The sequence below is a fragment of the Geotrypetes seraphini genome, chromosome 2 (assembly GCF_902459505.1).
Source record: "Geotrypetes seraphini chromosome 2, aGeoSer1.1, whole genome shotgun sequence".
Taxonomy (NCBI): domain Eukaryota; kingdom Metazoa; phylum Chordata; class Amphibia; order Gymnophiona; family Dermophiidae; genus Geotrypetes; species Geotrypetes seraphini.
In genome coordinates this window covers 442639768-442661255 of record NC_047085.1, presented here as the reverse complement: position 1 = coordinate 442661255, position 21488 = coordinate 442639768, and the positions used below count along the sequence as shown (strand labels likewise).

General features: G+C 42.4%; 1 protein-coding gene across 3 annotated transcripts in view; it reads right to left on the bottom strand.

The window, feature by feature from the left end:
• PDSS1 (decaprenyl diphosphate synthase subunit 1) overlaps window positions 1–21488 on the bottom strand; it is a 74813-nt gene that overhangs the window by 18975 nt on the left and 34350 nt on the right. For 2 of the 3 annotated variants that reach the window (XM_033931417.1, XM_033931415.1), the window contains exons 4-7: window positions 17401–17531; window positions 16071–16215; window positions 8695–8806; window positions 8490–8599 (exon numbers count right to left, since the gene is read on the bottom strand). In XM_033931417.1, the coding sequence (XP_033787308.1) occupies window positions 8490–8599; window positions 8695–8806; window positions 16071–16215; window positions 17401–17531 (498 nt within the window). The remainder of the gene's footprint in view (window positions 1–8489; window positions 8600–8694; window positions 8807–16070; window positions 16216–17400; window positions 17532–21488) is intronic. The other variant, XM_033931416.1, reaches the window with a different exon arrangement.

Sequence of the window (21488 nt, the reverse complement as noted above, 5' to 3'; positions counted from 1 at the left end):
AGTTTTGAGAAAGAAAAGATATTAAACTTTAAATGTGAGGACTGCAGATAAAATAGAGCACTTGGAGGGCCGCAGAAAAAATAGTTAATGTCTTATTAAAGAAATGACAATTTTGCATGAGGTAAAACTCTTTATAGTTTATATATCTTTCCTTTTAACTGTTAAAGGAAAGTTTTATAAACTATAAAGAGTTTAACCTCATGCAAAATTGTCGTTTCTTTAATAAGACATTAACTATTTTTTCTGCGATCCTTCAAGTACCTACAAATCCAAAATATGGCCCCGCAAAGGGTTTGAGTTTGAGACCACTGCCCTAGACTATGTAGCCTCAGGGATGGGAGCGGACTGCTGGGCATGATGGACCACTGGTCTGACCCAGCAGCGGCAATTCTTATGTTCACCCCACATGATCTTTCTGCTCCTGAGCTGAAGTAAAAGGTCCTGAGCTACATGAACAATATAAAAAACTGTGCTACAATTCAGTGCATTTAAAAAAACACATCAGGAACAATTCCCACTTCAGTTACTCTTTAGCTTGATGGTTTTGCTAGGAATTTCTCTGTGTTAAAAGCCTTATAGCATTAAGAGCAGGTTTAGCATGGGAAAATCAAAAGTAAAATCATTGCACTAAAGCAGGGGTCCTCAAAGTCCCTCCTTGAGGGCCGAATCCAGTCGGATTTTCAGTATTTCCCCAATAAATATGTATGAGCTCTAAGTGCATGCACTACTTTCAATGCATATTCATTGGGGAAATCCTGAAAAACCGACTGGATTCGGCCCTCAAGGAGGGACTTTGGGGACCCCTGCACTAACGGATAGTGCAGGTTATTACCACGAGGCCTTTATGGTTCTAGCTTAACACTGTGGTAAGATCTCAAGATGCCCAAATTTAAGGTGTCTTATCAAATTTAAGATGCTAAATTTAAGGTGTCTTATCAAATAGATAAGATTAAGGGCCAGACAAAAAAAAAAAAAAAAAAAGGAGTGTTCAAGAAAAGTAGCAACATTAGCTTCAGGGTTTTATTTTCCTTTTTGCACATGACTAAGGACATTTAATCAAGAAGAGACAAACAATAGAGGGAACAGACACCATAAGAATATAAATGCTATACTACTACTACTTCTATATACATATGTCTCTCACCTGGACTCTATAAAGTTAGCATCTTTAGTGCCGCTCAAAAGGAAGCCTCAGCCCCACCACTCCGCCGCAAAATCACTTTTCAAATTGCAAGAAGCTTTACATGGTGCCTCATCATTGGCTGTCCTCTTCTTTAGAATGAAATGTTACTTATTGCAAATTTTTAAATGTATTGCACAGTTATAAAGTTTATATTGTGCTAATCACATATCCATCAATCCAATAAATAAATATAAATATAAAGTGCTTGTGCAATGGTTTTATACTTAGCTTAGGTCACAGCCAAAAGTCAGACTCCTGGGTTTTGGCTGTGACCTAAGCTAAGTATAAAACCATCGCACAAGCACTTTATATTTATTTATTGGATTGATGTTATTAGCACAATATAAACTTTATAACTGTGCAATACATTTAAAAATTTGCAATAAGCAACATTTCACTCTAAAGAAGAGGACAGCCAATGATGAGGCACCACGTAAAGCTTCTCGCAATTTGAAAAGTGATTTTGCGGCGGAGTGGTGGGGCTGAGGCTTCCTTTTGAGCGGCACTAAAGATGCTAACTTTATAGAGTCCAGGTGAGAGACATACGTATATAGAAGAACAGTACATTGGATACTGCTGGACATTAAGCAAATTTTCTAACTTATGCCAAAGAACTCTTGTACTATACTACTACTACTTAGCATTTCTATAGCACTGCTACACTGATTCATAAAGTCCATCATCCTGTTTCAAACAGTGGCTTTCTCAAGTCTACCTAGCTAATAATGGTTTATGAACTTTTCCTTCAGGAATTGTAATCCTGTTTTAAACCCTGCTAAGTAACCTGCTTTCACCACATTCCATAACTTATTAAATGTATATTACCTGTTAGCTTTGGGGACTATCTCAGTCTTGGTACTATTTGTAAGGATAGACAATCATTGCCTGTTTTATTATGTTATTTATAAAGCCTTGATACATTACAAAGGTCAAGGCACTTTACAATAAAAATGTATAAGAGAAGGCAATGGGGTAAAGGAGGTAGAGTGGGACAAGGTAAGAAGATCAGGTAAGTAGGTAGGCAGGCCAAAGGAATCTTGAAAGAAGTGCATTTTGATCAGGGCTTTGAATTTTTATTATTATTTATTTATCAAGTTTTGAAATCATTACACAAGTATCCACTTGTTAAATAAACATGGAAAGAAAAATACATTTAGCTCCAATACATTTCCATTAAAGACACAATACTTCTCCTATAATAGCCAATAACATAAGAAAACCAAAGGAAGAATCATTAAAGGACAAGGGAATCCAATATCAGAAATATTACTAAAGACTATAGCAATCACCAGCAGTAATTTTATATATACCAAAACCCTGCAATACCTTCAAACCTCAAGCTATTTTCTTAAGATCTATAAAAGCTTTCAAATGTTCAGGAACAAAGAAAATATATTTTAAGCCTCCCAGGAATACCAAACATTTACAAGGGTAAAGGAAACTAAAAGTGGCTCCTAGATCCAATGTCGCTTGTCTGTAAGCAATAAAAGCTTTTCAGCGTTCATATGTTATTTTTGCAACATCTGGATAAATTCAAAAAAGAAAAAGAGATTTAGAATTACAAAAATAAATTTTCATGACGTTATTCAAGTCTTGCTCAAAGACAAAAGAGGCAACTAAAGTAGCCCATAGTGTGGTTTCATTAACCGATTTCTCCAAAATGGCTAACAAATTTTTTTTTAAGTCCATTTCTTGCTGTTCTAATGATTCAAAATGTTGAGTCTCTGAATTATCAGGAGAGAACTTTTTTAGTGTCCCTATATAAAATACCTTGTTTAATGGGGGAATCATTTCTGAGGAAAAATTTAAAACTTATATAAGGTATTTTTTGAACATATCATGATCTCTAGGAAAATTCAGGACATGCAAATTTAGTCTTCTATTACAGTTCTCCAAGTATTCTATTTTTCTTCTAAACTGTGACTGATCTTTAATTAAAGTGCTTTGGACTGGAGTTCTTGCTGTTTTGTAGTAATATCTTGTTTAAAGTCCTCAAAAGTTTTAACCGTCTTATCTAATTCTGAAGTAAAAGTCATTACCTCTATAGTAGATTTTTTTCATTACCACCAAGTCCAAAATAGCTTTCTAAACCGATTCAAGGGTAATCTTGAGAGCACCTGGTTCTCCCGTGCTCCGATATCGATCTCGGCGTCCTTCTAGTGGGAAGTCGCTCTCACCTAGAGCGTCTTGTGGCTGCTTCTTCGGCATCACCTGGTGCTCTAACGGCAATCCCACTTCCAATGCTGGACAAGGAGACTAAATTGGTGCCAGAGGAGAGTGTAACATTTGGCTCCAAAAGTTCAGCTATACCTTGTGGCTGAGACACAGCAGAGTACTCGACTCCAGATTTAGTTGCTGGATTCCCAGTGAGATAACTCTCCAAACTCAGCTGCACTGGTATGAGGCATCACAATTGCCAGGAAAAACAATGAAGAAACCCGGTAGCTCTGAGCAGGACGTGGAGCTCACCAGATACGTGCCGCCATCTTGATTCCTCCAGGGCTTTGAATTTAGAGTAAGATGATTCTTATCTAAAATATAGTGGAAAGAAATTCCAGAACGTGTGGGCTACTTAACTGAAAACACAGTTGCATGAGATGTCCAGACATAGAGGGAGAGCAATACTGCTGCTAGGCGCTGGAGACAGAATGCTGGGCTTGATGGACCTCAGTTTGACTCAGCTTGGGTCATCTTATATCTTATTATCACCTAAACATTTTAGCATACCGTATTTTTCGCTCCATAAGATACACTTTTTTCCCACCCAAAAGTGGGTGGAAATGTCAGTGCGTCTTATGCAGCGAAGATACCTTTTTTAAACACCCCACCCCATCCCATTGTACCTTATAAAAGACCCGCGCCCAATAAGGCTCTCCGTAGCGTCGGTGAGCGCCCGACTGTCTTCTTGGCTTCCCCCACAGCGTCCTCCAGATTCCCTCCTTTAAAGCTAATTAGGCTCACGACGGGCAGGACCTTACCCCCAAGCTGCTTCCTGCACCCAGCAAGAGAGGTCATCTTCTGCACTGTGACCACTGCTGAGCTAATTACGGCAGCTTGCAGAGCGAACCTAGCAGGCTGCCATTGGCCTCCGAAGCACGTTGCCTCTGCCGCGGCCCCACCCCAGACGATAGAGAGAGGGAGAAACCTGAAACAAAGGGGAGGCAGAAGAGAAGGGGGCAGATGTTGGACTTGGGGGTGTACAGAGGGAAGAGAGAAAGAGAGACTGCAGAGAGGTGGAAAGATTCTGGACCAGGGAAGGAGGAAGGAAGGAGAGAGAAGCAGAGAAAGACCTGGAAGAAAGAACAAATGTTGGACATGGGGGGAGGGGGGGATTTGATAAGCAGAAGAAAGACAGAGAGAGGCTTGGACCAAAGGGGAAAAGACAGGTAGGCAGACGCTGGACTATGGGAGGTGCAGACAGACGGAGACAGAGACCCTGAGGAAGAACAGGGAGATGCAAGATCAAAACAGAGGAGTGGAGAGAGAGGGAGACCTGGAACAAAGATGGTGGTAGGTACAAAGGAGAACTGACCCTGGATCTGGGGAGGGTAAGCAGAGGGAACAAAGGTAGAGACCTGGACCCAAAGAGGATGGGGCTGGATTGTGAAAAAAATGTTGGATTCACAGTCAGAAGGAAGTCCAAACAGAAATTAATTAAATCACCAGACAACAAAGGTAGGAAAAATTATTTTATTTTCAATTTAGTGATCGAAATGTGTCAGTTTTGAGAATTTATATCTGCTGTGTGAATTTGAATAACGAAAGGAAAATAAATTGCATTACAATTAGTAGGGGAGGTGGGACAGGGTGCAGTGCCTGACAAGGAGTGTGGGATTGGGTGCAGAGCCTGGTATATGTTAGTACACAATTTGGTTTAGAATGTTTTTTTTTTTTCTTGTTTTCCTACTCAAAATCTAGTGTGCGTCTTATGGTCAGGTGTGTCTTATGGAGCGTACAAAAGGCAGAAGGATAACTGGCACAAAGTGCAGCAGATTTTTCAGTTGTACTCAGTGTCAAGTCCTTAAAAATTCCACTTTAACATACTAGTGATGGTTTTAGCTACCCTCCCTTCAGCCTGACTGGCCTCTGGTGTGCTCCCCTTCACAAAAGGCATGTAAAAGATAAGAAAAATATTGGGACAAGGAGAAGTAAACCTAGCAAAAGGGAACACAAAGTATATTCCACCGAGGAAGTATTTAATACATACTTGAATGAGGCAGACAGCACAGTCTATCACAGTAATCTTCAAAAACAGGAAGCAGGTGACGATAACATCTGAAGGAGAGGCTTCAGGATCTCTGCTCCCATTTATAGGAAAGAAGATTATCAAGGTAAGAACCTAATCTTTCTTTCCAATGCAATAGGAGCAGAAATCCTGAACTAATGGGACATACCTAAGCAGTCCCTAAAGTCTGAGGCAGGACAGATGAGCCTGCAGCCAGCACCGAAGACACAAAAGCTGTGTCCAGGCAAGCCACTACATCAACCCTGTAAGACTTTGTGAAAGTAGAGAGAAAGAGAGGCCCATGTCACCATCCAAGTCGTAAGACTACAAACTGAAACTCAACCCAGACAAAACTAAATTCATCCTCCTAGAAAATAACAAAATCCCAACCATAACCAACTTAGAAATCAACTCTATCAACTACCCTTTGCAAACCACCCTAAAACTTCTAGGTATGACTATTGACAAAGGCTGCACCATGCAACCACGAATTAACAAAACAATACAGAAATCTTTCGCAGTTATGAGAAACCTTAGACAAGTCCGAAAATTCTTTGAAAAAACACAATTTCAGCTCCTAGTACAATCTCTAATCCTAAGTATCCTAGACTATTGCAACATCCTCTACCTCCCCTGCCCTGCAATAATGATTAAACAACTACAGACAATTCAGAATACAGCTCTGAGACTCGTCTATACTGAACTTATTTTCTTAAAGTATAAAAAGAAATAATATTATGTACAATTGTCATTTTATAAATCAAAGTTCTGGCTGCCGAACTAGAGGAAGAGATCTTCAGCTGGCAGGGCTTTGTTTATAAATGTTTTATCAACACAATTAATATACTACTTTATCCTAAAGCAAAAAAAAAAAAAATAATAATTTTTTTTCTACCTTTGTTGTCTAGTTTCTGCTTTCCTCATCTTCTTGTCATTCTATTCCATCCATCCACTGTCTGCCTTCTTTCTGCCTCTTCCATATGGAATCTGCTCTATTTCTATGCTTCTACCAGAAACTGTGCCTCTCCCTTCCATCTCTCCCTCCACCCCACCCTCCATTGGTCTGGCACCAATCTTCTTCCCTCTGCTCCCCCCCCCCCTTAGTCTGACATCTCTCTCCTCCTTTCCTCCCCTCAGATCTGATATGTCTTTCAAATCCAGCATGTACCCTTTCTTCTTTATTCCCTTGTTCCGTCCAGTATGTGTTCCTCTCTCTCTCCCCTCCCCACTTTCCTTCAGCATCTTCTCCCCTTTCTCTCCTACCCATTTCCATGCAGTGTCTGTTCCCCACTCTCTCTTCTCCATTTCTCTTCAGCGTCTGTTCCTCTCTTCCCACTTCCCTCAGCACCCTTCGTGTGGTCCAGCAGCCCCCTCCTGATCACCACAGTTCAGGCATCTCCCTCCCTTCCTTGGCAATTTTCATTTTTCTGTCTCTGAGTGGCCCAAGCCTTTAAACAAGTCATGTGCGGCTGCACTGAAACTTCTCCAATGCAACTTCCTGTTTCTGGTTCCATCAGAGAAGTTTCAGACAGCCGTGCATGACTTGTTTAAAGTCTTGTGCCGTTTGGAGACAGAAAAATGAAAATTGCCAGGGAGGGAAGGGAGAAAGATGCCTGGACCACGGCGATTGGGAGGAAGGAGATAGGGGGCTGCTGGACCGTGCAATTGGGAGGGTGATAAGTGAGGCAATGCGCGCAAAATAACTGTGGGACAAGGTCATGGCCTTGTCCCCATACCCACGGCAACCAGTTTTTTTCTTTCCCGTTTCGGCGGGTTATCCGCTGCTACCAGTCACTTCTCTACTCAGAAGCTCTTCCAAGCCTTAATATAGGCAGAGACCATCACCGGTTTCTTGGACCGAAAAAGGGTTGCAATAACTACCTGTGAATAGCCTTTACACTCTAGTGGTGAGCACTCAAGAGCCATGCCGTAAGCCTGAAGTGTTCTGGATCTTCCAGGGCAACTGGACCAAGAGAATAGTGAACTGGGAGCTTGGGACTCCTATCTTTCTTCAGACACACTAGATCACCATACCAAGGCAGTCTCAGCCAGTCTGGGACAACCAAGAATTATGGAACCAGAATGGGCCGCTATTCTGCAAATTACTCTGCCTATCATAGACCAAGGGAGAAACACATACAGCAGCCCCATCTCAGGCCACTATTTTACTAAGGCATCCAAGCAAGCGCTTCTGGGTTCTTATCTTCAACTGAAAACCTCTCGGTTTTCTTGTTGATTGATGTTGTGCCAATCTGGCACAAATCCATGTATCAGAGCTTGAGGAGTCCATGTGTGGTGAATTATTGAAAATTAGAGTGATATTAAGGCAGATAGAGGCATTTTAAAACAAATCTGGAAATCCAAGATGGCTGCTGCAATAGAGATTTTGGCAATAAAAACAGCCTAGGGAAACAAAAAAAACTCCCAAAATTTGGGGAAGAGGCTTGCAGAGGTAGAAGATCCCCAATCTGGCCCCAGGAACCCTCAAAATTGTGATTCAGGAAGCCGCTCAGCGCCGAGCAGCAGCACAGGAAGCTCGCTCCTGCTCGGTACAGCTCAACTGCTAGAACTCACAGCAGCAACTGGCTCAGCAGCGGGGCAGGAGTGCAGAAAGATCGCTCCTGCCCGCTACACCTCTGGACCACCAGGGATCGCAGAGATGAGGTACAATGGACATGGCAGGGAGGGGGGGGATAGGGTATAGAGCCTGGTGGTCCAGTGGAAGCCTGCAACTAGACCGGGAGGGGAGCGGGTGGGCACTGGGCACTGACCTGAATATAAACCAAGACCCTCATTTTTGGGGCAAAAATCTCGGTTTGTATTCATGTATATACGATATAACCATACTAGAGATCCATGTTTCTACTGCAACACATAATCCTCCAGTATATGACACAACACCAATGGCTATTTCAGATACAATACTAATGAAATGATAGAATATTACTACACAGTAAGTGCATAAGTTCGAACCACAACTAGACTCTCATCACTCAGAAAACCATCACTCAACACTCAGAAAACCAGCTGTATCCAAAAATTAGACTGTGCAGTTAAGTTTGGAAGACAGAACGTACATACTGCTTTACAACTGTTGGCTATAAGACTTGCAGTCTTCTTAAAAGTCTTTTCGAGGTAGTGTGCAAATCTCTCACTCTCATTTTCTTTAGAGCCCAGTTGAAGAAATTCACCTGAATTAAAAAGAAAAAGTTAAAAAAAATAATAAACTTTGAATTTTCATCTTTATACTGAATGTACTAAAGGAAAACCTAACAGGGACTCTTACCACGCACTAAATCTTCAATGACCTGAGATAATATTGATACAATAGTGGTGTTTCCAATTCGTGCCAATGCAACAGATGCTGCAGAAAGAATAAAGTCACCAGCAAGAACAGCCTACAAGAAAGCAAGTGGACAATTTACATTCTGGCATTCTACATGCTAGGGCATTTTGAGCTCTCTCTTAATAAAAGTCTCCATAAATTCAAAATAGGAGAGACTTTCATAAATTAAGCCCTTTGTTACAAGACTATCATTCAGCATTCATAAAACAATCAATTTGTAAATGTGAAACTCTGGTATAATACAAGCATTTGGTTTATTAAATTTAAAAGTTTATTCCCTTGAACAAGTAACAAGGTGATAAAACTGCCGACTATTGTTTGATGTACACAGGGTCCTGAATATGGCAGTACTCCTCCTCCTTCACCCTTGCCTCACTGGAGAGACTACCTGTTGCTGGAATAAGTGGGGAATGGTATCCATGTTTTGGAGAGCACAGGAGGGCCCTGGGCATTGCATAGATGATGTGAGACTCATTAAAATCAGAGGCTGGAGTCACAGAGGACTGACAGTAGGAGGTTGTGAGGAAAGATAAGGTTGAAGGCATGTGAAGAGGGGGTTATCCTCCTTTCAAGTTTTGCTGTCAGCAAATTGAGCGCTGTTTTGAGCTGGTGTGAGAGCACACTCCCACCCTATCTCTGACGTCAGACACCTCGGAGTATTTGTCCAAGGCGCCTAATGGCACGCTGCCATTTGGTGTACTAAGGCACATGATCAAGGTGGTTGGACGAATCCTGTATCAGGTTTTTATGTGATAAATAGTTTTGTATATTGACGTTTAAGTTTTAGCTTATTTGATTTGTAACCCGAGTTGACTATAGATTTGAAGTTTCTCTTTAGGTGGTTTTTTCCAGTTTAATAATGGGATATATTAATAAGAGAATTTTAATATTGATATTTTTATATTTAGTCTATGCTAGAAATTGGTTTTTTAGGTATCAGCATTTGAATCTATTCCGGTTCATTATTCATTATGCAGACAGACACATTATGAAAAGCATTCGTTTCCATCTTGCATATTACATGATTGTACAAAATAGGCCCATTTCCATTTCAGGTGTTAATTTCTACTCGACAATCCACCAAACCTTTACATAGAAAAACGTTTTTTGAGAAACTTGAACTTTGTAGACTTACCACCTGATATTGACCATTGTAGTTTTGCTTGTTCTTATCCTATATAATAAAACGCTAGCCGCGCATGCGCACTCAACTGCGTGCTTCTGTTTTCCCTGATCTGTTAGATGTAGGTCCGTGGCATTGCAGGAGTGTGCATGCGCGCCTAGGGTTCTTTTCAGTTCGTCTTCGTCGTCATCTTCGCCCCTCCCCCCAATCCCCGTTGAGCTTCCCACCCGATTTTCCCTTCTCGCGGTTTGGCCGGCTCCCTTAGTCCTTTGCCGCCGCCACCCCCTTCCCTTCCCGCGGTCGACAAACCTCTTGGCTCCAGCAGCGGCCGCAGCACTGTAAACACGCTGCTTCGCGGCCTCTACTGCCTTGATTTGCTCTTCCGTGTCCCTGATGACATCATCAGAGACGCGGCAGAGCAAATCGGGGCAGTAGAGGCTGCGAAGCAGCGTGTTTACAGTGCTGCGTCCGCTGCTGGAGCCAAGAGGTTTGTCGACCGCGGGAAGGGAAGGGGGTGGCGGCAGCGGCAAGGGACTAGGGGAGCTGGCCAGACCGCGGGGATGGCGCGCATCTTCAAAAAAGTGTAGGCGGGAGGCGAGTGAAGGAGTTTCAGCTCAGAGGAACGGCTGGAGGGTGCTGCAGGTGGCCCATGCAGGTAAACATTCTCACAGGAGGGGAAAGGGGGCTGCTTCGGGGGGAGGGGTGTGCTGGGAGGCAGATCGTTTTGCTTAGGGGGGGGAAGACAGAAGGGGGGCCACGGAGAGACAGGGAGGAACTGGAGCGGGAGAGGGAAACGGGCCTGCTTTGGGGGAGGGGTGTGCTTGGAGGCAGACAGCTTTGCTTGGGGGGGGAGACAGAAGGGAGGCCAAGGAGAGACAGTCAGGGAGGAACTGGAGGGGCAGAGGGAAAGGGGTCTGCTTTGGGGGAGGGGTGTGCTGGGAGGTAGATAGCTTTGCTTGGGGGGAGACAAAATGGGGGGCCACGGAGAGACAGTCAGGGAGGAATTGGAGGGGTAGAGTGAAAGGGGTCTACTTTGGGGGAGGGGTGTGCTGGGAGGCAGACAGCTTTGCTTGGGAGGGGAGACAGAAGTGGGGCCACGGAGACACTGTCAGGGAGGAACTGGAGGGGCAGAGGGAAAGGGGTCTGCTTTGGGGGAGGGGTGTGCTGGGAGGTAGATAGCTTTGCTTTGGGGGGGAGACAAAATGGGGGGCCACGGAGAGACAGTCAGGGAGGAATTGGAGGGGTAGAGGGAAAGGGGTCTGCTTTGGGGGAGGGGTGTGCTGGTAGGGGAGACAGCTTTGCTTGGAAGGGGAGACAGAAAGGGGGCCACGGAGACACTGTCAGGGAGGAATTGGAGGGGTAGAGAGAAAGGGGGCTGCTTCGGGGGAAGGGGGTGTGCTGGGAGGCAGATCGTTTTGCTTAGGGGGTAAAGACAGAAGGGGGGCCATGGAGAGACAGATAGGGAGGAACTGGAGAGGGAGAGGGAAAGGGGGCTGCTTTCTAGCACCCGTTAATGTAACGGGCTTAAACACTAGTTTAAATATAAGGTCCATCAGGAACAAAGCTCAATTAATTAAAGACTGGCTTGAAGAAGGTTTTTTGTTTCAACTGAAACCTGGCTTCTTTCTGACAATGATCCAATTATAAGGGATATTCTACCTCAGGGTTATCAAACTATTTCTTTATCAAGGTGGAAGAGTGTGGTGCAGTGGTTAAAGCTACAGCCTCAGCACCCTGAGGTTGTGGGTTCAAACCCACACTGCTCCTTGTGACCCTGGGCAATTCACTTAATCCCCCCACTGCATGAACATTAATTGGAGAATGACTCGCTTTTAAAAAAAATCATTACAATAAACAGATGCGACAGCGACCCACTGGTTTTTAACGCAGATTTTTGAGAATCTAGCCCTCAGTTCTTTTTGTACTTAGAAGCAGCCTGCAGTAGAAAAATTTGAGTTGCTACCTCACTCAGACATGTTGAACCTAGCATAACTTGACCAAAGGCACAGTTATTTGTTGCAATTGGGTCTAAAGAAACAGTGTGAAGCGAACATATGAAGCGAGAACCATGCTGCTGCTTTACAGACTGTATCTGGTGAAGCAGACTTTAGGACAATTACTGTGGCTGCAGTGGCTCTAATTTGCCAAGATTTTACTTTAGATCTCAAATATTTGTTCATAAAAGAACTAGATATAGAAAGTTGGCCAATTTGCCAGAATTCTTTTGGCAACTGGTATGTAAGTCAAAGGAGGCAAAAAGCTGCTTAGACTTCATGATTGAATCAACTATATGTGAAGGTCTGTTACAGTCTAGAGTGTGGAAGGCTTTCTTACGTGTTATGAGGTTTTAGACAAAATGTAGGAAGTTGTGTCAGAGGAGAAGCTTCCGCCCGCAGACACACACAACTTCAGGCAGGCTCTGGCGGCTTGAAAAAATTACACTGTAAAGTAAAACACGTCACGAATGTAAGAGGGAGATGCTCGGACCGCGCGAAGAGTGCTGAAGGGTGGTGGAAAGGAACAGACGCTGGAAGGGAATTGGGGAAGAGAGAGTGGGGAGAAGACGCTGGAAGGGAACTAGGGAAAAGAGAGTGGGGAGAAAACGCTGGAACGGAATAAGACAGACATGCCAGACTACAGGGGGAGCGGACAGAAGAAGATGGGTGCCAGACTAATTGGGGGGATGGAGGGAGAGATGGAAGGGAGAGGCACAGTAAGAGAGCAAATGGAAGAGGCAGAGAGAAGGCAGACAGTGGATGGAAGGAATTGAATGAGGAGAAGATGAGGAAAGCAGAAACCAGACAACAAAGGTAGAAAAAATAATTTTCAATTTTCTTTTTTGTTTTAGGATAAAGTAGTATATTAGTTGTGTTGATAAAACTTTATAAACAAAGCCCTGCCAGCTGAACATCTTTCTCTAGTTCAGCAGCCAGAACTTTGATTTATAAAATGACAATTGTACAGAATATTGTTTCTTTTTATACTTTAAGAAAATAAGTTCAGTATAAAACTATTCGAGGGTGGTGTGAATGGGATCAGATGTAGAGAATGACATTGGTGTGGGGGGGAAGAGTCTTTCTTTTATTGCTCCGGTGTCCGGTTGAGCTGATCGTAAGGGAATCCATGATCAGCTGAGCTGGCAAGACTCCATGAAGTTGTAGGCTCAGCTATTTGTGGCTTCCCTTGCGATCAGCTCAACCGGACTATGGAGCAAAGAACCCGGTTGAGTATGCAGTTCCTCCTCCTGTATATCCATTAGGGATACCCTAAAAGCTTTACCTGTTTGCAGTCCTGAAAGACAGAACATGCACCCCTGCTCTAAGTGTAATTATTAAGATAAAGAAAACAGGCTCCGTGTAGTTATTAGCTTATTTTTCTGTCTCTCTGGGCTGTGCCTGTGCTAGGTAAAATTATATTTCAAGGAAGGAATAAGCTAAATATTGCAGTACTGAGGCTAGTATGGATGCTGTGGGGGGGGGGACGACAAAATTTTCCCCCGTGTCATTCTCTAATCCTAAGCTTCATGCTTAGTCTTTTGCAGTAATGGCAGTTGATTCCCAGAGAAGAGAGAGACGGGTGTAGGTGCAAAGTTCTTTGCAGATCCAGAAGGAGTTCTATTTTAGATGCGTTTAGTTGTAATTTTTGATTTCCAAGAGGCAGTTGAGAGGTTTTGTGTCATGTTTTTTTCCTAGTGGAATATATAGCTGGATGTCATCAGGGAAAGAGTGAATCCAGATTTGGAATTTTCAGGTTATGTCTAGGACAGGTCTAATGTAGAGATTAAATAGTAGAGGGGATAGTGCAGCACCCTAAGGTACGCTTGATACCCTCATGGGCAAAGCAAACCTAGCATGGCTCCATAATTGTCCTTAAGCCAGGTTTCGGTTATTAGGAAGATGTCCTAGTTATTGTCTGTGGGGAGAAAGGTTTAGAATGATGACATCCTTGTTGTTTACGGATCTTGCATTTGTAAGAGCAATTTTGAGGGTTTTTGATGCAGGTAATGGGGTGGTGATGAGGATAGACCTATGGTAGCGGGTTCTCTGTTCTAGGAATTTGCTGTGGGGGAGGCGATTTAGGTCACCATACCTCCCTTGGCCTGTGATGACTGGGATAGTGGAGTACATGTTGATAAGGAGAGTTGTTGCACAGAAATAGAACAGCAGAGATTGCAGAATTGGTGTTCACTTGAGGTAGTGTAAAGTTATAGGACTGCTTTATTATAGGCCAAAAGGCATAGGAGTGGCGAAGTTTATTGAGCCTGGGCTCTACTCTAGGCAAACAGGTAAAAAGGAAATTCATACCCATGTCAGTTCTGGTGAGGTTCGGGTACAATCTTTCTTGTCTGTTCAAAGAGCCATTCAAAGGGCACTTTGACAAGAGAGGCCCGCCTTCTTAACAGCCCTTTAAAGGGTCAAAGAATAGACCATTGCGATGAGGGGGATTGAAGACTAGTCCCTTCCCCTCACCTGTGCTGTTGGCTGCTGGGAGGATTTACTTTCTGGCCCTTTACAGGGCCGAAGAGCTGCTGCTGCTCCCACAAGGCCGGTGGGTGGAGCTTCCCGCCGAAGATTGGGACCAGTGTGGTGAGGGGGCAAGGTAACAGCTACAAGGAAGAGCATGTTCTATCCAAGGTGCTTCAGAGAGACAGACTTTAATAGATCACATGTAATCTTCATAAAAAAAAGATTAAGGTCCTATGGAACATAGGGCATCTGAAGCAATGGCTTGACATGAATTAATGGGTCACTAAGAAACAGGAAGGCTGTTGACTAGGCAAGCTGATGGAAGATGTCTAGTATCCAAGCCTATACAGTACTTCTGTACATCAATATGAAAACCCCAAAAAAACAAACATTCAACTGTTAAAAACATAGTAGTTTAAATAGAAAACAGAATTAACCCATTTGTTACATTTCTGTGCTGCTGTTAAGGACATTTAAAAAAATGTCCTAACTAAATATCACACTAGAGAGTGGAATTTAATAATAAAATCAACTAAATTAATTTCTAACATTTTATTGAAGGAATCAAATAAATATACAATAATAAAATACAATAAAATATTCATTACATTTATATTCACAATATTAATTTTCATACATATTTCTATCATTCCTCCAAAATATATTTCCATATTATCTATTACCTCTATACACTGCCCCTGTACCATATTACCTCTATATACTACCTCTATACCATATTATCTATTACCTCTATACACTGCCCCTGTTCCCTTCCCCCCTTTGTTTTAATTTTAATTATAACATTGTAATGAATGAATTAAACAAAAATACAATTCAAGTAATTCCACACATATTACTATCATCCCTCCTATTCCCTCATCTACCACAGAATGGAAGGTAACACAAAGTACCAGGTATTAAAATGCAAAGAATGTTTCCAAAGCTTCAATGTAAAGTATTAAGAACCATATTTCGTGCTCTAGAGGATAAATTTTGTATAAGGATCCCAAATTTTCAAAAAAATAAAAAATAAAAAAAGACAAGTTCATCTAGGAAATTTACAAACCTCCCAGACTCAAATAAAATTAAACGATGGAATTGGTTCCTCCAATGCCAATAACTAGGAGGATCTTTCTGTAACCAATATTGCAAAATGCATTTATGACCAATCATACAGTCAGTCTCGGCAAACTATCTAGATAAGTAGCTTTTTTATATATATTTATCTATTTATGAATTTATCAGCTATTAATTCAATTTATTATACAAATTTGCTGCTTTTGCACATTATAAAATCTGCTGTTTTTGCACAAAAAATATTTTTTTCATTAAATGTTCCACACACATTAGAAGGTATGGAGGTGGTCCGATGATTAAACCCATAATTGCAGTTGGTTAAACGGCCACCGGCCGATATGAGACTTAGCAATACGGTCCGAGGCCCTACCTCCTTCCCATAGATGATCTATCATTATATTGGATTGGTCTATATTTAATTTAGTTGATTTTATTAAATTCCACTCTCTAGTGTGAATTTCATCATTTTTGCTAGTGGAATTTCTGCTTTTCCTTTTTTATTGTTGTATAAGTAAATATCACAACAGATATTAAGATGCAAGGGGAGGGGGCACTATCACAGAATCCTCCTCTAATTTCAAATTCTAGGACTATATATTTTTTTCCTTTTTAATTTGAGATCAACATTTGTCTAAAATGATCAAGATCACCTTTTTTTCACCCCATATCCGATTGATTGTGCTTTTCCCTCTTCGAGAATCGGAGCCATCAATCACATCATCGTGAACAAGGCTAGCAGTATGGATCATTTCTGCAATTACAGCTATTGAGCGCTGACTTGCAAATACCTCCCTGCTGAAACACAAAGGCAGCGTACAGCAAAACATGTACTGTCACTTTTTCTATCAGTAATTAAACAAAATACACCAACACTGACCTAGCACATAACCCTAACAGCAAAATAAAACTAGGCAAATGCTTTTTTTTTTTTTTTTTACAAGCTGGCTGTGAACCATATAGGTCACTGTATTCCTTCACGTGTAGTATGTCTCCTCCCTTCATGTACAGCCTTACCCTTTTCCATTCCTTTCTCTTCATGGACAGTCTGTCCCCTTCAGGTACAACATTTCACTCCGATTGTTGCAGTTGTCCAGATCTCACCGCAACTGGGTAGGTAGGTAGAACCAACATTCAGCCATCATGCTGTGGCATTCTTCATACCCTAAAGAAATCCACAGCATGATGGCTGAAAAGTCAGTTCTACCTACCTAGTGCAGTGAGACCTGACCAACTGCAACAATCATGATGCCAGCCATGAAAGCCTAAGAGAACACAGCATTTCACTCTCTTCTTTCCTTCACTTACAATGTGTTTTCCTTTCTTGTTTTTTCTCTCTGGTACTATTGCTCCTCCTTCCCACCTGTTCTTTCCCATGGCTCTTCTGTTTCCCTTCTTCACCCTCCCACCCCCTGGGTCTAGTCTTTGGCCCCTCAGCTGCGAGTTTATAAGCCTGTGGTGGCTGCTGGTAACAGTTAATTCAGGTCTTCTTCTAGCTGCCTGAGACACCTTAAAATTCTACAAGCCTCTCCCTTTTTTTTCTTTTTTTTGAAACTCTTTAATGGGTGCATTTAAAAAAAAACATAGGATTACAAATCTGAGCAAGTAGGTTTTTTTTTTTTTCCTAAGTTGCAATTATGAGGAGCTAAGCACAAAATTAAAAGCCAGAATTCAATAGTTATAATTCTAGTAGCTGTCAAAGTTCTCTACCTTTTTTCAATATGACTATTATAGTGAATCTTCAACTGCAACCCACCCACCTACATCACTTCAGAAAGAAGCCAATGAATATAAAAGACTGTGGACCAATTAAGTGACATTTTATATTTGTCAAGAACCTAACAAATAGTCTAACAAACAAAGCAGAATGACTTACAGAAATATTAGATTTCATATACCACTTTTATTCCTTCTGTGTACATGGGAGAAAAAAAAAACTTGTGAAAATCAGGTCCTAAATGTGAGAACTAGCAGAGAACTTACCTACAATTATTGAAATGGATATTGCAAGCTCTCGCCATTAGCACCACTAGCACTGGCCGAAGAGCTTTCCCTCTTCCATCAAAATAATATTCACACATGTCCTTAAGTTCTGCTGTGGAAACAAATAGCTCCTGCAACCAAGAAAGATATTGCCAATTGTAAGTGTATCTCAGATTGAAAAATACTATCTATGCCTGATAGGAGCACAATCAATTCACTAGAAAGCAGTTGAAAGTAAGCTAGAAAAACTCAGCAGAAATTAATTCTTAATGTTTAAAAATTAAAGTTCTTTACAGAGGTTTCTTCCTCTGTTTTTGAAGAAAGGCTAATGATTTCCCTTATAGCTGGCATTTTTATTATTGAAATTATACTATTTGAACTATCCAAATGTATTCCAGGAAAAAGAAAATTCCAAATAAGCGAAACACACTCACTGTGACCTGTGCTGGGAATGTGCTGCATCCTGCCTCAGCTCTCTTATAGTAGTTGGAATCAGAGAATCACTGCCTCATGCTGGGAATGCCTCTTTAATGCTGATCTTCAACACAGACCCTATGCCTGACTGCACCTCCACCCCTGCGGACCGACAGACACACTCAGGAATTGTCAGAGGTAAGAAGACACAACTGGCATCCTGCGAGATACTGCCGAGTCTCCTGCAGCTGCCCAACAGCCTGCACTCAAACCTTTGTTCAGCAGGAGAAAGCTGGGGATGACCCCAAGCTCCTGTGAGGAAATGCAGGCTGGCAGGTTCTACCAAGGATTGGCCTGTCAACTGCAGACCCACTTCTGTGTGATTTCAATGCAGGCAAAGCTGAAGAATCGCTCCAAACACAAGCAATCCCGAAAAAAGGGACAAAAAAATACCGAATAAAATAATAAAATGGAGAGAACAGAACAAACACACTCCTGCTGGCACATTGTCAGAAGTTTAATAGTATGAAAGATAGCCAAAGATTTGCAAGCAACAAACATATATACAAAATACAGGAACCCATTAAAACTCTGTAGTTTTGACGTTGTCTAACATATAGGGCTCCTTTAACTAAACCGCGGTAGAATTTCTTACCATGCTCCAATGCTCATTCAATTCCTATGAGCATAAGAGCATTTACCTCACTGGCCCACAGTAAGAAGTTCTACTGTGGCTTAGTAAAAGCCAGTGATAGAGAATTGAGAGCGAGGCAGAATCTACCTCAAGCCAATGTCTTCCTGTGAGAGTGCTAGACTGGTCTAGCAGGAAACAAGGAAAGGAAATTAGTAGGTTAAGAACAAGTTTTACCTTAGCATTCTTAATTGCTCCTGAAAGAGCTTCCAAACATCACAACAAAAGCTGATAAAAAATAGATGATCTCTACCTCACTCCTCCTCCCACTACCATGTCCAATAATTCTCTCCTTCCCTATGCCCAACAATTCCCTTTTCTTCTTTTCCCCCTCAGACACCCATGCCCAAGAATTCTCCCTTTTTATTCCCTCCCCCACCTCAGCATCTCTTTCCCTCCCTCCCAACCTTTGTCCCAAGTTCGTGCCCCTTCCCGCCCTCCCTCCATTCTGTCCCAAGTTTGTACCCCCTCCCTCTTTTCTTCCTTTGTCCCAAGTTCATGTTCCCTCCTTCCATTCTATATCCCAAGTGCTCCTCTCTTCCTCCATCTTTTGTCCCATGTTCATGCTCCCTCCCTTCCATGTCTCAATGTACCCCCCTCCATCCCTTGCTCTATTCTGTATCCCAAGTTTGTGCCTCCCTCCCATGGTGCGTACCCATATCCTGGCAGCCTCCTCCTTCTTCCTTCCAGGCAGCCGCATGTTTCCTCACAAAGTCTTGGGCAGCGGTTCCAACACACTGCCCATGGCTGACCTGGAAACCTTCCTTCTGACACTAACATCAGAGAGAAGGTTTCCGGGTCAGCCATGAGCAGCATTTTGGAACCGTTGCCATTGGCTTTGTGAAGAAACATGTTCGGCTGCCTGGAAGGAAGGAGGAGGCCACCAGGAGATGAGTACGCACTGCATGAGCCCTGCAAGAGTTGCTTCCATAACTGTAGGATTCCTACGGATTCCCATCTGCTCCATTCCCGTGCAGCTCTCTACAACAAATACTCTTAATTCACACCCATGCCTTTCACATCCCACAAACACTAAAGCCACATCATTCCAAGCATATCCCTCCACAAATATACATCCCCCCCCCAATTTATATTGCAGTCTTTTTTCATACTATTAAACTATGTTTGTTACAAGATATTAGACGTGCATCTGAAATGTAGAGACATTGATAATGAACACCGTTGTCCACAGCAATTACTATTCACCAAGTTATTTATATATAGCAGATTTCCATCGACAGCAGGACTCTAATCACCACAAGTGAGTAACATATTCCAGTGGATAATGGTGTGGGGGTTAAAGCTTCTCTAGCTTCTGCTAACTTCTTGAAACTTTTATTGCCTCAACCACATATGTACTATACTATCCACGAAGCACTGTTGAGCCGGAATCCCTCAGTCACACCCACCTAGCATAGGAGGAAGGGTATGTGAGGACTTGCAGTCTTGGACAGCAGGATTCAAGTCTTCACAAATGGAACTCACTAGCCTCAGAATGTCTTTACAAAAAAATATTGGTCCAATGGTCAATTAAAAACCAGTTTTAGTGACAACCCTTTTTGTTTTTAATATGACAATCTGGTGGAGAGAAAACCTTGAGCCCTAGGAGTGAGGGACTAAGATTCTAATCTCAAAAGATATGTCAAAGGACAGACTGACAAAATTTACTGTAGCATCAAAAACTTCTTTCCAAAACAAGGAGATGTAAATAAAGGTACTAAAGTTCATGTTACAGCTCTGCTAGTCTCCTCCATAGAGCTATCAACAGCTATGACTCCACCATTATAGAGAAACATTTTGCATATAAAGCTCTGGATTTTAAAAAAAATTTTCATTTTATACATTATACGTATTTCACCACAATATGAAATACAAGAAATGATAATCCACACCAGTGAGAGGTAAATATATGAATAATCACATAGAAGTATGATCAAAAAAGAAATAATTCCCCCTATTCAATCTCAACTTCCATTTATATTCTTAAACTAATCCTCTTCCACCCTTCCATTACCGATCAATAAGTCCCTCTTTTTCATACAATAGTCTCTCAAGCTGGGCAGGATCTAAGTAAGTATATAAGTAAATATATCTTGTTGAATTGTACACATTTACAAGGGATCTGTCTTTGTTTCAAGAATTTGCTTCGATGCATCTATTTAGGTCTAGCCACATCCAGAAAAATCCAGACTGGATGACCACAAAATAGAGCATCTTTTTTTCCAAAAATAAAATTTCAGTATATTAATTTTTTCCTGTTCAGTTGGGAAAGTAACCTGAAGGGTAGCCCTTGAAGCAATCTCCTCCTTGAAAGTATTTCAAAAAATCTGTCAAATTAATTGATTCTAAATTGATATCCTCTAAACCACAGTTCTTCAACCGCCGGTCCGCGGACCGGTATCGGTCCGCAGGAAATTTTTGCCGGTCCGCGCAGGACCGGCAAGATTGACTCATTTCAACTTCCTGCCGGTCCGCGCAGGACCGGCAAGATCAGCATCGGAAGCGTGCGCTGGGCTGGAGAGATCTTGGGGAGCCTCCGACAGTGGCTTTCTCCCCTCTCTGCAGCTCTCCTTTACTTCCCAGCGCAGCGATTCACGAAGGCAGCCTCGGGGCTTTTGCTGAGTCGCGGCTGCCTCTGATGATGCAACTTCCTCTTTCCTCAGAGGCGGCGCGACCCAACAAAGGACCCGAGGCTGCCTTCGTGAATCGCTACGCTGGGAAGTAAGAAGAGCTGCTGGGAGGGGAGAAAACCATTATCAGAGTCTGGGAAGCTGCTGGGCAGGGGAAAAAAGGGACAGCTGCTACTGGAAAGGGAGAAGGAGAGATGCTTCTGGGAGGGGAGGAGGGAAAGGAATCTGGGAAGCTGCTGGGCAAGGAAAAAAAAGGACAGCTGCTACTGGAGAGGGAGAAGGAGAGATGCTTCTGGGAGGGGAGGAGGGAAAGGAATCTGGGAAGCTGCTGGGCCAGGGGAAAAAAGGGACAG